Below are 14,107 nucleotides of genomic sequence, written 5' to 3'. Positions count from 1 at the left end.
GAATGTAGGTTAGAATAAGATTCAGGCAGAGGACTGCATTTCTGTTTAGACATCTTGACATAGTTACGAGTACCTCTTTTGACTTTCTTTTGTATAGAGTAGGGTTTAGTAGCACCGGATAGGGACAGACTAGGTCTTCTTTCTTTAAAGAGAAAAATAAAAACCTGTGAGAATCATTACTACTTGCCCGTCTCCTAATTCGGACTTACCAAAGGTATTACCCCCAACTCAGGTGAGACATTAAGCTGGCTTTGTTGGCAGATTTTGGAGGTTGTCTTACAACAATAGAGAATATGCTAATTGCAACACTTGCATTGCAAGCTAGTAAAGCGAGGTACATGTTTCATGCTGCCAAAAATGTAGGGCAATTCACACTAATAATGTTGGTGATAACCATACTCCAGATGCTTGGGCCTTGGTATTTGTCTACATGTGGCAAAAGTTCCAACTTCCAAATGCATTTCTCTGCATGTCATTATATACTGATCAGGCAATAGTTCAATCAATAATTACATTACTTTTGTATCTTTAAAGTATGAAATCAGGCCTTTTTGCAATGTCATGTAATAGGTTACCATGTAAATCAGTATAAGGCTTGGCATGTCCATTGCATTGAAAAAAGGGCCTTGGAAATAGTTGCAATTTGTATCCGGGTGCACACACAGTTATTTGACCTCACATTTTACAGGGGAATCCTTTTTCATCATGGCAGTGAGCGAGATGCACAATCCAACAGGGCGCATCATTTTGCGAATGGGTCCTCTCCCAGTCTTTCTGAAAAACTCTATGCTGTCAGTTTACTTTGGGCACTTATCCTTTAAGTCCATAGTTCCTTACAAACACAAGATAATTAGGGAAATGTAAGAATGTAAAATAGCTTAGCGGGTTGAGCGATCACTGCTGTGATCTATGTGTGATCCGCAGGTTGCAGGTTCGAATAGTGGCAAGGCCTATTCAGCCTTTCATAATTCCGAGGTTGATAAATGAGTACCAACTTTGGTTGTGTGATATTGTATGTATATATTTTCTCTGTAAAGTGCTTGGGCATCGGCGATACATAAAAAACACATCATTAAATGTTACTCTCATCTTGAAAGTCCATCTTTTCTATGGAACTAAAAGTGACATAGCTAAACTCCCTTTCCTCCCCAATCTATCATTTTAAATACCTTTGATTTTCACAGGTCACAAATCACCAATCCTGTGTTAAGTAATGAGTGTTGCCCACTAGTGCACAAACTAAGCTATTGGCTAAACCTGTAAAAATTCAGAGGTTTGCAAATGGCTGTTGCGTAGAAATGCTGTTGGCTTCTAGTTTTAGATTAATCTTGCCTGGGCTTTGACTATGTTTAGAAAGCAGGATATAATTCACACTATCAAACTACAATATCTTATTATGTTAGTAATGATGTAATCAGGCGTTGCATGCCATTCACAGAAAAATGTTATGTTTTCTACAAGAAATCAAATCTCACTTGGCTTTAAATAAAGTGAGGCAGCACTGTTACATTGCAGATTAAAATATAAGAGTATCCAATTTGGAATGTGCCCACCCTAGTGGCAATTATCTCCTCAGTCCACCCACCCCTGGGCTTGCAGAAAAATAGTTCTATAGCGTCTATGCCTAATTGCATTGATTGAATTTTCATACAACTTTTCAATTATTCTTTAGGGCACAAAGCCAGCAGAGACACCCAAGTGTTTCCAAGGAAATCTGTTAGCGGGCCCCTTCTGGTGTCTTTCTCCCTTTCCCAAGAAAGAAGGCCTGCCTCAGGTAAATCTGTTTCAGGCTCCCCCATGAACAGGTGCCTTTCATCTGCAGATAATATCCAAGATCAGCAATTTTTCATTTACAAAAGAGATTTCTCTTCTTGGCAGCTTTCAAAATCCTAGCTCTCCCTGTTTCCTGTGTGTTTCTTCTTTTATAGTTACAATTTTCCCACACCATGTCATTGTGACTTCACGCTTTTTGGCTTGCTTACTAGGCATACACTCCCAGAGAATACACGGCTCAATCCTAATAGGTTGATCATATTTCTAAACATGTGAAAAGGGGGGTTTCATACTGTGGACTGTTTTGTATGCAATCGTATTTTGTTACATATCTTTTCATAGCAACATAACAGATCAATGAAATACAGTTTTTATGAATGACCAAGTCCCCATGATCGCTGGGATATGGGGTGTAAATGTGTGCGATTATTTTTGATGTCATTATTAATATTAATCATTTTATCAGTTAATAACAAACTGTAGTGAGTTGACTCATGTTGTAGAATAGACCCTCACAGTTTAGTTTCAAATCATATTTCCTTTTGATTGTAAGTCACATGGTTATGGGGTTACATCGAAAATAGTGTTTTGCATCTGAAATGTCATTTTGAAATACTAAGTGTTAATTTCTATTGTTTTTGAATTGAGGAGGAACAAACATGCCTGCCCTTGCCTAGTTAATGACTAACCTGGATCGGTTGACAGGGGCTTCTTTTGTTTGCAAATTCTTTCATGACTCTAAATGCAGAATTATCCTGGAAGGCCCAGTTTAAAGAATTATACTGGAAGGTCCAGATCTTAAGTGTAATAATCTTTGTTCAGAGCTGGGTGTGTCTTTCAGAGCCCAGATTGCCATATAAACAGTTATATTTAACAGGTCCAAGACCAACATTTTGAGTTTCATTTCATCTATTTTTTTTTATTTGAGTGAGCCTTCAACAGATGGTGTTATTGTCAAAGAAATTGTAAAGTTTTTCTTTGATGACTAATCACAGGGGCTTAAAACCAACCCCAATACAAGGCTGAGTTGAACATGAGTTCAGCTTTATTATTAGTTTCCCTATAAAAAAAAAGTATGGGGAAGGCCGCATTGGAAGATCAATGATTTCCTACACATGAAAGCTGTGTTTACTTCTGTTATATTGGTGGTGCACAAGCCATTCTTTATCAATACTTTATAGTGATTTCACTCCTTTGTGTTCAACATAACCTGGAAAAGAATCACACTACAATTTAAACTATAATTAATGTCTTTCTTCATATTTAAATACAGAGGTGCTCCATTTGAAATCAATCATTTAAGTTTATAAAATGACAAGAAGGCTTGCTTTCACAAGTGAAATTAAATTTGCAGTTACATGCATAGCCCCTTTAAATAACACAAACTATGTTTTCTTCTGTGCTTATCAAAATTTCTTGTTCTTTTTTAAAACACATTTTATTGTTTTATAATGAAAACAAGAAAAGAACAAACCAATGCAAGAAGAACATAACATGATTGGGTAATATTGCGGGATACAATTACAAAAACCAGGAGAATTAGCATGAAGGAAACAAATATAATCCCATTGAAAAAAGATTATGTCCCTCCCTCCTAATCCTCCCCCTCCCACTTCCCCTATATTCTGGACCATTTCTCTGGGGTAGCCCCATACCCTGTACACTCTTTTCCAGGGCTATGCACCTATCCATTTAGTCAATCAAGGGCGTTCGGCCAGTCCCCACACTGACGCAATAGTTTGTTTAATCAGTCCAACAGCTTTGGATACAAGCAGTTTCTCATATCTAGTGAAGTCAGTTTCCCCCCACACCCCAAGAAGCAACAGTTGCAGGTCCGTGGGTATTTCCATTTTCGAAATCAGATCTTTATTTTGACAAGAAAAGTGTTATTGTTCCAATATCCATTTTCTAAATGTGTAGCAGGAAGAAGAACATTCAATGTAATCAAAGCCTAGTCGTTGGGCCTTGAAAGTATATTTTCACTTATGTACTTATGGGGAATGTTCCTGGTCTGTGGGAAATCCATGCCATTTGTCGGGTTCTATCTCTCAAGTGAGCATGTAACTACCTGCCTGCATCCCTCAGGTGCATCCTTTTTGTTTTAATCCGAAGAAAAACACAGGTCATGAATGAAGTGAGGTATTATACTGGCACCTCTCACTTTAGATTCAGGTAGTCTTCATTTCTCTTTTATTTTCCCATACAACCTCTTTCGGATGCATTGATTGGCATGACCAGCACTCTTTGGTGTTGGGGTCATTGGGTATGCTACAAACAGAGGAAGGATGAAGATCAGATAAAGACGCGTGTTTGTCACAATCTTTACATGGCTTCAAAGCATGACAAAAAACGTATAAGAAAAAGTGACGGGTCCCAAAAAAATATCTGCATTTGAGAGTTAAAAAAATAACTAAGGGACGGGGTGCCTGCTGGTCTCTATACACATAGACAACATCACTCCTGGCCTAAAGAATGCCAAGCATGGCACAACCTCGTGGCAGTTATACCATTTCCTGGAACAGAGTGCATAGGAGCATATTTTAAAGAAGAGCAACCAATGAGAGGAATGTAACCATTCTAGGGACCCATTTTAAACATGTGTCTTCCATAACCAATTTGTGCAGATTTTGATTTATTTCGTAAAATGTATATTCATAACCTTCTAGACATCCATAAAAGCAGCACATTATGAATAAGATATTTACATACACATCGGTCTTCTGATCCCGAGGCTACGAACCGACCACAAGGACTGACTGCAATTCCACATGGGTGGCAACGGTTAATGTGCCCTTCAAATCGACGTACACACCTGGAATAAAAAGGAACCTTCCATTAAAATGTGAATACGTGTCCTTTAAAAGATTAGAGGCTTTTAACAATAACTATGGTTTTGTGAAGATGTATATTTTTCTTAAAGTACTGTCTACTACCAACTAATTAGCAATGGTATTACAGAAACTTTGTGATGATGCAAATTCAAGTACCACTGAGGCAAACATTGCCTTAATGCAAAAAACATTCTTTCAATATACCAGGCAAAACCGAGTAAGGCTATTGATAACAATGCCCTGGTGCAAAAATGGATTGAAAGAATATGTTTTTTGCAGTAAGAACATTTTTGCCCTAATACTAATTGTGCTTGCGCTTTGTAACACCGTCCCTATTCTTTCAGTGTGTTTTTACAAAAGAGAAATGTTGGTGTTACTCCATTTCCTTTGCCCGATGCCAAAGAGCAGTAAAAGAATATTCATTTGCACTAGAAAAATGTTTGTCATAGGGTTAATTGCACTTGCCTTGATGCAAAGTTCCAGTCAATTAATTTAACCCCTAGAGTAGTATTTATTTATTTTACTGTATTGTTCATTTATAACACACTTAATCCCATGAGTGGTTTCTGAGCACGGGAACGGGATTCAAACCTGTGGTGCGCCGCTTTGTCTTGCTTCCAAGACAAATGTGTTGCCCCTCAACTATTCTTCCTCCAGTAAGTGATGGTGTACATATTGTAAAGAATTATTGTAGATCAAAGTAAAAGCAATGCATATGTGCTGAGGTAAACAACACAATGGGCCTCATTACAAGTACTCCGGTCCGGAATTAACACTGCCGGTAAAACCATACCGGCACCGTTTCCATGTCTGCGCAATCATGACCCGCGGCCCCGGTAATAGCAGCACCCTAAACCGCCACCGCGGAAATAGGGTTCCCGTTAAGTCCGTCTGCACGGATAACCCCTCCGTTACCGTCAACACGAAACACTGTGAGCATCACAACTAGCGCGGGCACGGAAATACCGGCAAAAAAATGGCGTAAATACCGTGATCAAGGTGGCGGAACCGCCGCCACCGCGAACATGGCGTTATACACTGCCTGCTGAACTGAATCAGGGCACAGGTGCACCAAATCAGCCCAGCTGGACCTAGCAGGCCACTGGGAGCCTACAAAAGGGCCACACCCAGCCCAACACAACACAGAACCATGCAGGCAGCAGGTCTAGTAGCACTGGGACTGGGCCTACTCAACCAACAGGCAGCACTGCACATGGTGGCAGTAATGGCGCAGAGGAGGAGGGGTAGGCGGAGGAGGCGCAGGCGGCAACCAGCCAACCCTGCAGCTATGGCAAACCCCATTGCCCAGCCAGCCCGACCCCGCCGCCAGCCACCAATACCACGCATCAGGGCCTCACCCTGGAACCTCACCCCAGGACAGATCCACACCCTATACCGGCTGGACCGCGCAACAATCCTGCACATCACCGCCATGATTGTGGACAACATCAGCAGCCTAATTGACACCCCCACCGCCATCCCCCCCCTCTTGAAGGTTGTCTCAGTTCTGCATTTCCTTGGCACTGGCACCTATCAACACACGGTTGGTGAGCTGCACGGCAAATCACAACCGTGTTTCTCAAAAATCCTGGTACAGGTACTGGATGCCCTGTTGCGCCATGTGTCGGAACACATAGCCCTACCCCGCACCCTCCCCGAGGTCATTGCCACCAAGTTGGCCTTCCATGCCATAGCAGGCATGCCAAATTGCATAGGCGCAGTTGACTGCACCCACGTCGAGCTGACAGTACCACATGCAATTGAGGTGGTGTTCCGCAATAGGAAACAGTATCACTCTTTGAATGTCCAGATGGTTTGTGATGCCATGCAACTGATTACACACTGCTGCGCACGTTTCCCAGGCTCATCACATGACTCAATGGTACTGCGGAATTCCACGTTGCCACGGTACATGGAACGCTATGCCGGACAAAGCACATGGCTATTGGGTGAGTACAGCTGACGATGCTACAACCCTGTCGGAGTGGTGTGTGTGTGTGTCCAGGCCAATGAGCATTGTGAGTGTGCCGCTGTGACCGCACATGCATCACCCCCCTTCCATCTACCAAATACACAGCGGATGCCAAACATCATGAAGGAAGACATGACAGGGCACCACAATGTGCCCGTGCACACGCTGCCACAGCCAATCCCCTCACTGTCCCATGAACCCTGTGCCACTGCAGACACCCACCCTCAATTGAAACACTGCCCCAAAAAGCATGAGAGGCGTTTAAATGAGACAACATGTATTCACTACTTCCATACAGTGGAGTCACTCTGCCATGTGTGGACAGCACTGCACCATGATATGCACACAATCAAATGTCACCCGCAGGGCACAGTAAACATGCAAGTTAATGTGTAGGCCCATATGCAGTCAGCGACATACCTCGTGATGCCCAAGACATACCTCCATACACTGCATGGTACATATGCATGAATGAATGATGATACACGAATGCACAGCAGCAGATGAGGACATGATGCCACAAACACTGACATGTTCCCCCATCTACATCCCATGTAGGTGATGCGGGATATGCACTCACGCCATAGATGATGACACCTGTACGGAGACCAAGGAACAGGCATGAAGAGGCATACAATAGGGCACATATCCGCACACGTGGAATGATTGAGAGGACATTTGGACTGCTGAAGGCCCGTTTCCGCTGTCTGAGCAGATCTGGCGGATCACTGCTGTACAGCCCAGTGAAGACAGGCAAAATCACGCTCGTATGTGCCATGCTGCACAATATATGCCTGCGCAGGAACATCCCAATGCCACCAGACGCAGATGAGGAAGATGGGGATGGGGATGGGGATGGAGATGGGGATGGGATGGCACCGCCTCCCCCTGGGGGTCCACATGATGGCCAGAGAGCATGGGATGCCCTGATTCGCATTTACTTTTGAGTCACAGCACATTCACAGAAATGCACAAACATGGTGACGACAATGAATTAATAGTTGCACTGCAAAATAAATGATCAATGTCCACACATGAATGTCTTGATTTGAAATGGTGATGTATTGATGTGATAACAACAGGGAAGAAGGTGCATTGGTTAGGGAAGCTGTACACCCGGGGCCACCCACCACCCAAACGTGCCCACCCCCACCCAGAGCCCATTGTCCAAACCCCCAAAACTACCTACCCCACCACCTAAACGTGCCCACCCCCACCCAGAGCCCATTGTCCAAACCCCCAAAACTACCTACCCCACCACCGAAACGTGCCCACCCCCACCCAGAGCCCATTGTCCAAACCCCCAAAACTACCTACCCCACCACCAAAAAGTGCCCACCCCCACCCAGAGCCCATTGTCCAAACCCCCAAAACTACCTACCCCACCACCCAAATGTGCCCACCCCTCTCACACCCTTGTAGTCCACATGTGTCCTGCACTGCCCCACACACATGCCGTCACTTCCGTGTGCGCTTCTGTGCCTGTGCAACCTTGCCCGAAGGACCCGTTAGCCTACTCGAGCGCCTCCTTGGACTGGCAGTAGTGGAGCTGGATGGGGTGGTAGTGTTTGATGGGCCAGAATCTGGGATTGAGGGCATCCGTGCCAGATTTGCCTGTTGGCCAACCAACATGGCCTCTACAAGCCTGAAGGTGTGGTCGTTGCCCTCCCGCACATGGCGTGCAAGGGTCACTATGGTGCTCGCAAAGCGTCCAATGGACCTCGACAGGCGACGCACTGAGGCGCTGTAGCTCTCCCTCTGCAGCCTGGATTCCTCTAGCTGCCTCTCCACCAGCTGGGTGAGGGTAGACTGCTGGTCCTCCATCCGCTGCATGCGGGCATTCAGTTCGGCCATGGATGGGGTGGGCGACCTCATGGGACTCCCCAGTGAAGTGGGGCTGAACCCCAGCTCATGGAAGGAGCCCAGGTCTTCCAATGTGGCATCTCCCCCTGTGGCCCCATTTCCGAGTGCTCTTGCGGGGCACTGTTATCACTGCAGGCCGCCCCCTCTGCAGTGCTGCTGCCTTCAGTGTTGTGTTGGGTGGCCATGATAGGTTCACGTGGCACCTGTCTAGACTCAGCCAGTGTGGAGACGGTGGGGATGTCGGTGGTGGTGGTGTGCCGCACATCTGTAGTGGCTGGTAATGTGGCCAGAGGTGCAGAACTGCCGGCAGCATCCTCCTGTGTGGTGGCGGTGGCTAGTGTACTTGCCAATGCAGATTGGCTGGCCTGTTGTGCAGTATCACTGTCACTTGAAACGGCTGTGGGGACACAAAGGGCATGCAATTAGTGTTGTTGTGGTGGCAGATGGGTGCATCACATGCGTCATTAAGATTGCACATTAAATAGTGTTAGTCACATGCATCTGATTGCTGGTGTGTGCATTCAGTGATATTGGTTGCCATACGGATCATGATGGGTCCTTTGGCCCACACATGCACTGCCTGGGGGGGGGATTGTTAATGGGTCCTTTGGCCCACACATGCACTGCCTGGGAGGGGGGGGGGTTGTTAATGGGTCCTTTGGCCCACACACGCACTGCCTGGGGGGGGTTGTTAATGGGTCCTTTGGCCCACACACGCACTGCCGGGGGGGGGGTTGTTAATGGGTACTTTGGCCCAGTACTCACAACTGCATATTTACATGTGGCATTCATGTTTGGGCACTTACCGGCATCTGCAGGTGGGCTCACTCCTGCCTCAGCCTGCCCGATCCCATGGATTCCCTCTAGGTGGAGGACGCTGCTGCAACGCTCCTCCCATGCTTGCAGCCTCAGTGGGGAAGGGGGTCCTCCGCCTGTCCCACTGCTGCGTTGGCGGTGCATGGAAATGAGGTTGCGTACCCTCAGCCTCAGGTCGTCCCAACGCTTGTGGCAGTCCTTCACGCTCCTCACTGCCACGCCCACGGCGGTGCACTTGCGTGCAGCTTCGGCCCACACCTCCTTCCTCCGCTGCTGTGTGGCACGCCGTTGGTCGGCGCTGAACAGCATCTCAGCATTGTCCACAATGTGCTCCACCAAGATGGTTAGCTCCGCCTCGCTGAAGCGCTGTTTGCGCTGCCTCTGAGCAGGAATCCTGGCAGACATGCTGGTGGTCCCTTTTGGCTTCTCAGAGTTAGGATTGTGCTTGTGCTGGCTCTGGATGGCAATGGATTGTGCTTTTATATGATGGCCGCCTCTCTGTTTCCTGTTTTGGCGATCATGGTATTTCCGGTTCCGTGTCCGTGGTGGCGGAGGCGGAAACGGGTTTAGCGCCACTTGTGGCTTCGTTATTTCCATTTCGGTGGGGTTTTCCGTGACGGCGGTAACAACTTTTCCGAGTCCGTGTGGTGCGCGCGACCGACAGCGTGTAATCGGACGGTTTTTCCGCAACCTTGCGGACACGGAAACGTTTTTACCGCCGTCACGGATTTTGCACGTTCCCGGACTGGCAGGTTGTAATGAGGCCCATGAGACTGTTAAAGTACATTTAGTATGCACATGTTTTAAATGCGATGTTGGGCCATGTCTGAACCCTTCCAATGCAAAAGTACAGCTTCCATAAAGAGACGAATGCACTTCTGTCAGAAAGCAGGTTTATTGCATACTCACTATTGGGAGGGGCTAGTCAGTTGCTTAGAGCTGAAAAGTTAACCCAGTTCTCAGAGCATTCGAGCAATAAAATATAGCAGCTTATATACAGTTTAAACAATTTACACAAATCACACATATTTTGTTAGAAAATCATCCCCCAACCCTCCATTGGCTAACACTAATACAACGTAACTAAATACCCCAAACTCTAAAATTCCCATTGGATACTTTCATAAGGTACACCCCTTTTGACATTTGATTATCTTCCATCGTCAGACATGACATATTTCCACATGATACATATTGTTCATAAATACCCAAGTTTATTATTATTCATACCATGTGACTGAAATCCATTAACTTCAGACGGTGATTGTGCAGGGCTATTATTCCTTTGGAACAACAATAAAATTCAAACCTGCTGGCGTCTTTGTATTATTTTCCGTCAGTACCACATGTAGCCTTACTTGCCACTACCATCTCAGACCATATAATTTTCAACCCATAACCTGCTTACATCCTTCGGAACCATAAAAACCCTGGTCCTGCATGTGGTTCATTACCTATGCATGCATGCCATGCAAGAACCTACACGAACCCAAGGAAATTGCCTCTTGTATCTACAAGTCAATCTGACCGTAAAGACTTTGAAACATTGTTTTTGCATCATGCTCTTCTCTGCAACATTATCACAGCCGGCCATATGTGGCTTGCTTCCATCCCATCCCCCGATTGTGACCTCAGTTATGCCACCTTCTAGGCCAGCCAAAACTCCCCTTCCCTGCAAAGTAACACATTCTGTAACTTAAATGGCCTTTTAAACTGAGTGAAAAACGATGTGTTCATATACTATAATGTTTTAACATTTTACACCTCTATCAAACCCTCACATGTACAATGTTCAGAATTAGTGTGTCTCCCCACATTAACTTCCCTTTGTTCCCATGTGCATGGAGCTTCTTCCTTCATGCCTCTAAACGCTACACATGGTACACTGCGCAATACCTTGTACATTCTACTAATATTACCACCTACTGTAACAGTAATCTGTGATACAAAGTAACACTCCAATCCTACAACTACATTGAATCACATGTTTTAGTGGTTACATCGCCTTTCAACTCTAGGGCACTGGGGCCTAATACACTTTGTGCAATGTTAATCTCTTTCCCGCATTGGGGCTTAAATTGTCTTGCCCAACAGCAAATTTGTCAGAACACCACATTTGCTAAAATCACAGGGCATGAAGTAAAACAGTACAGTGGGAAAAGCAGTGGTGGCTCATTGAATGGTGGGTGCTAGGGTGCCACCCCTTTATTTATGATACTCTGCAGGTCCCCAAAACAAAACTAACAAACATTATTTTTGCATTTCATAATGCATGTATTTGGATTTGCAAACAATCTAGAAACTTTTTGGTGCCTCACACTACAAACTATACTAAAAGGCGAAAAGGAAAATATCTTTAACCCTTGAAGGTTTGGAAAAAAACGTGTGCATAAAGTATAAATGATTGAAACAAAAAGTTCCTCAGAGAAGAAGGTTCTTGGTTCCAGAGGGTAGTCCCCTTCCTCTGGAATCTTCCTAGCTCCTTGAGGATTTTTCCACACAATAGTTATTTGGACCTCTCAAGGATAAAAAAAAGGTCTGTGTTCCAGAGAGTAGCTCCCTTCCCCTAGGTTCCTTGAGTTTTGTCAATAATAGTTCCTTGGGCCTTCTTTAGGCCTACTACCACACTAGTTCACAAAATGGTTTGTTTCACAATTTCAGATGAGGTGGTTTCTTCTTTCTTGTTTAACATAGTCTGTTCTACTTGTCTGGTACACTCTCCTGCCAGGACATCTGATTTACAAACTTGAGATTTGCCTGGTTTACTCTCCTGCCAGGACTTCTGCTCTCGCACACTTGAATGGCCTGGTGTACTCTCCTGCCAGGACTTCTGTTTATAAACACTTGATGGCCTGGTTTACTTTTCTGCCAGGACTTCTGTTTATACACACTTGAATGGCTTGGTTTACTCTTCTTGCCAGGACCTCTGTTTAAACCACACTTGAATGGCCTGGTTTAATCTTCTTGTCAGGACTTGTGTTTTTCATACACTCAGAGTTTGCACGCTCCCACAGGTCCATGTATATAATGTAGGAGAACGTACCTCTTTGATAGGTCATCTCTTCTCTGTTCCTTAAGAATTTCTACTTTTCACATCCATACATTAGGAGGATGTGTTGTATTTAAATTCCCGCTTTGTAATATGTCGAAACTGTGTCTTTGTAAATTGGTTTTGATATATTTGCACTCAGCATGCTCACCAACATGCCCATTGTCCGCTCAGCTTCTTAGTGGACTCGGTCTACGTTGGTGTTGCTTCACTCTCTCCTGGTCTACCAATCAAGGATTCCAGCCTGCCTTCTCCTTGTGGCCGCCTTTTCTTCATTCGCTGGTGCGTCGGGGCTTCTGCTTAACATGCCTGCTATCCTTTCTGCTCTGGTAGGTGAGATGCTGCTTTTCTCAGTCTACGAACGCTGAGGAGTACCTCAGCTGCTCGTGGCATTCACACAATGGCTCTTCGAGCGGCAGCTTCTTTCTCCACTAGCGAGTCGCTTTGCTTCTCCACTCCGTCTCCAGCGTTTCAGTTCCCCGGCCTCACTGCGAGGTTCAGCTCTCGCTCGCCAGTCTCCACAGAATCAGTCAATGTCTCTCGCTTGAGCTGCTTACATTTCCGAGGCACAGGTATGTGCTGGGAAACACTAGAAAGCTGGTTGAGCCTGTGATCTTTTGCTCCATTCTCAATTCTTCGTTCCAGTATTTGAGAATTTTGGGAACCATAGTCTGTTAGAGACAATTGATTCATGGACTTTGAATACTCAGGAGCCCTAAAACTCAGGATAGCCTGTCCTTTATCTCCTTTTCCTCCCCCTCTTGGCCCCCCTTTGGCCATCTCTCCCCCTCTCCTCCTTTCTCCTCCTTCTCTCTTACAACACCTGACGTGGTTTCTAGACAAGTCCAATCTATGAAAGTGTCATCCAAACAGGTGCCCCCCTGCTCCTCCCGAACCATCAAGGACCATATTGATACCCTTGCTCTAGCCCTGGCCGATTTCTGTAATCACTTTCTCACCACTAGATCTTCCCCTCTCCCCTTAAGCACTCCCTTGTGCACCCCCTCTTCAAGAAACCGTCTGCTGATCATAAATGCCAGGAAAACTATTGCTGATTCTCCATCATAACTTTGCCAAGCAAACTCTTGGAAAAGCTGGCCATCTCCCAGCTTACTCCCCATACTGAATTTGTTGGTTGTCGCCATGACCATCAGTATGGGCTCAGAGCTTCCATAGGCACGGAAACTGCTCTACTGAACACCCGTAAAGATCTGCTCTCTAACCTTGATTCCAGCATTCCTTCTGTCCTCATCCTCCTTCATCTTTCCTCTGCTTTCGACACAGTCAACCACGCCAACCTGATTCATCGACTCTGTGAGAACCTGGGCATCAAGGATCAGGCCCTGGAGTGGCTGATGACCTTCCTCTTGAACTGCCCGTCCCAGGTCTAACTTGGTCCCTTTCTCTCCACCACCTCTCTCTCTACCTGTGATGTTCCCCAGGGCTCTATCCTCTCGCCCTGATTTTTCAACCTCTACTTGGCCCCTTTGGCCCACCTGATCTACCATCTCCTCTAACGTTCAGTGTTATCCGGGTGACACTCAGCTTTCCTTCAAGCTCCCCTCAGCTTCCTCTCCTCTCTCGCTCATGCCTGACTGTCTATGCGCAATTCAGGATTGGTGTGCCTCCAACGATCTCTGCCTCAATGCTGGTAAGACAGAGATCCTTCTTATTTGGACCCCTGCCCCTGTTTTCCCTCTCTCACTCTGGCTGCCGGCCCTGGGCCCTCTTCCTTTGCCTTCCTGCAAGGAAAAAACACCTTGGAGTCATCTTCGACTCCACTCTCTTTCTCTCCTCACATCT

The 14,107-nt window shown here is 45.7% G+C and overlaps 1 protein-coding gene across 3 annotated transcripts in view; it reads right to left on the bottom strand.

The window, feature by feature from the left end:
- The window catches only part of WDR27 (WD repeat domain 27), a 2,413,256-nt gene that overhangs the window by 81,115 nt on the left and 2,318,034 nt on the right, over positions 1–14,107 (bottom strand). For all 3 annotated transcript variants that reach the window (XM_069606956.1, XM_069606954.1, XM_069606955.1), the window contains exon 23: positions 4,483–4,585. In XM_069606956.1, the coding sequence (XP_069463057.1) occupies positions 4,483–4,585 (103 nt within the window). The remainder of the gene's footprint in view (positions 1–4,482; positions 4,586–14,107) is intronic.

Source organism: Ambystoma mexicanum, chromosome 4p, assembly GCF_040938575.1.
Source record: "Ambystoma mexicanum isolate Mex_15411 chromosome 4p, UKY_AmexF1_1, whole genome shotgun sequence".
NCBI classification, from domain to species: Eukaryota; Metazoa; Chordata; class Amphibia; order Caudata; family Ambystomatidae; genus Ambystoma; species Ambystoma mexicanum.
This window is presented reverse-complemented; position numbering and strand designations above follow the sequence as displayed.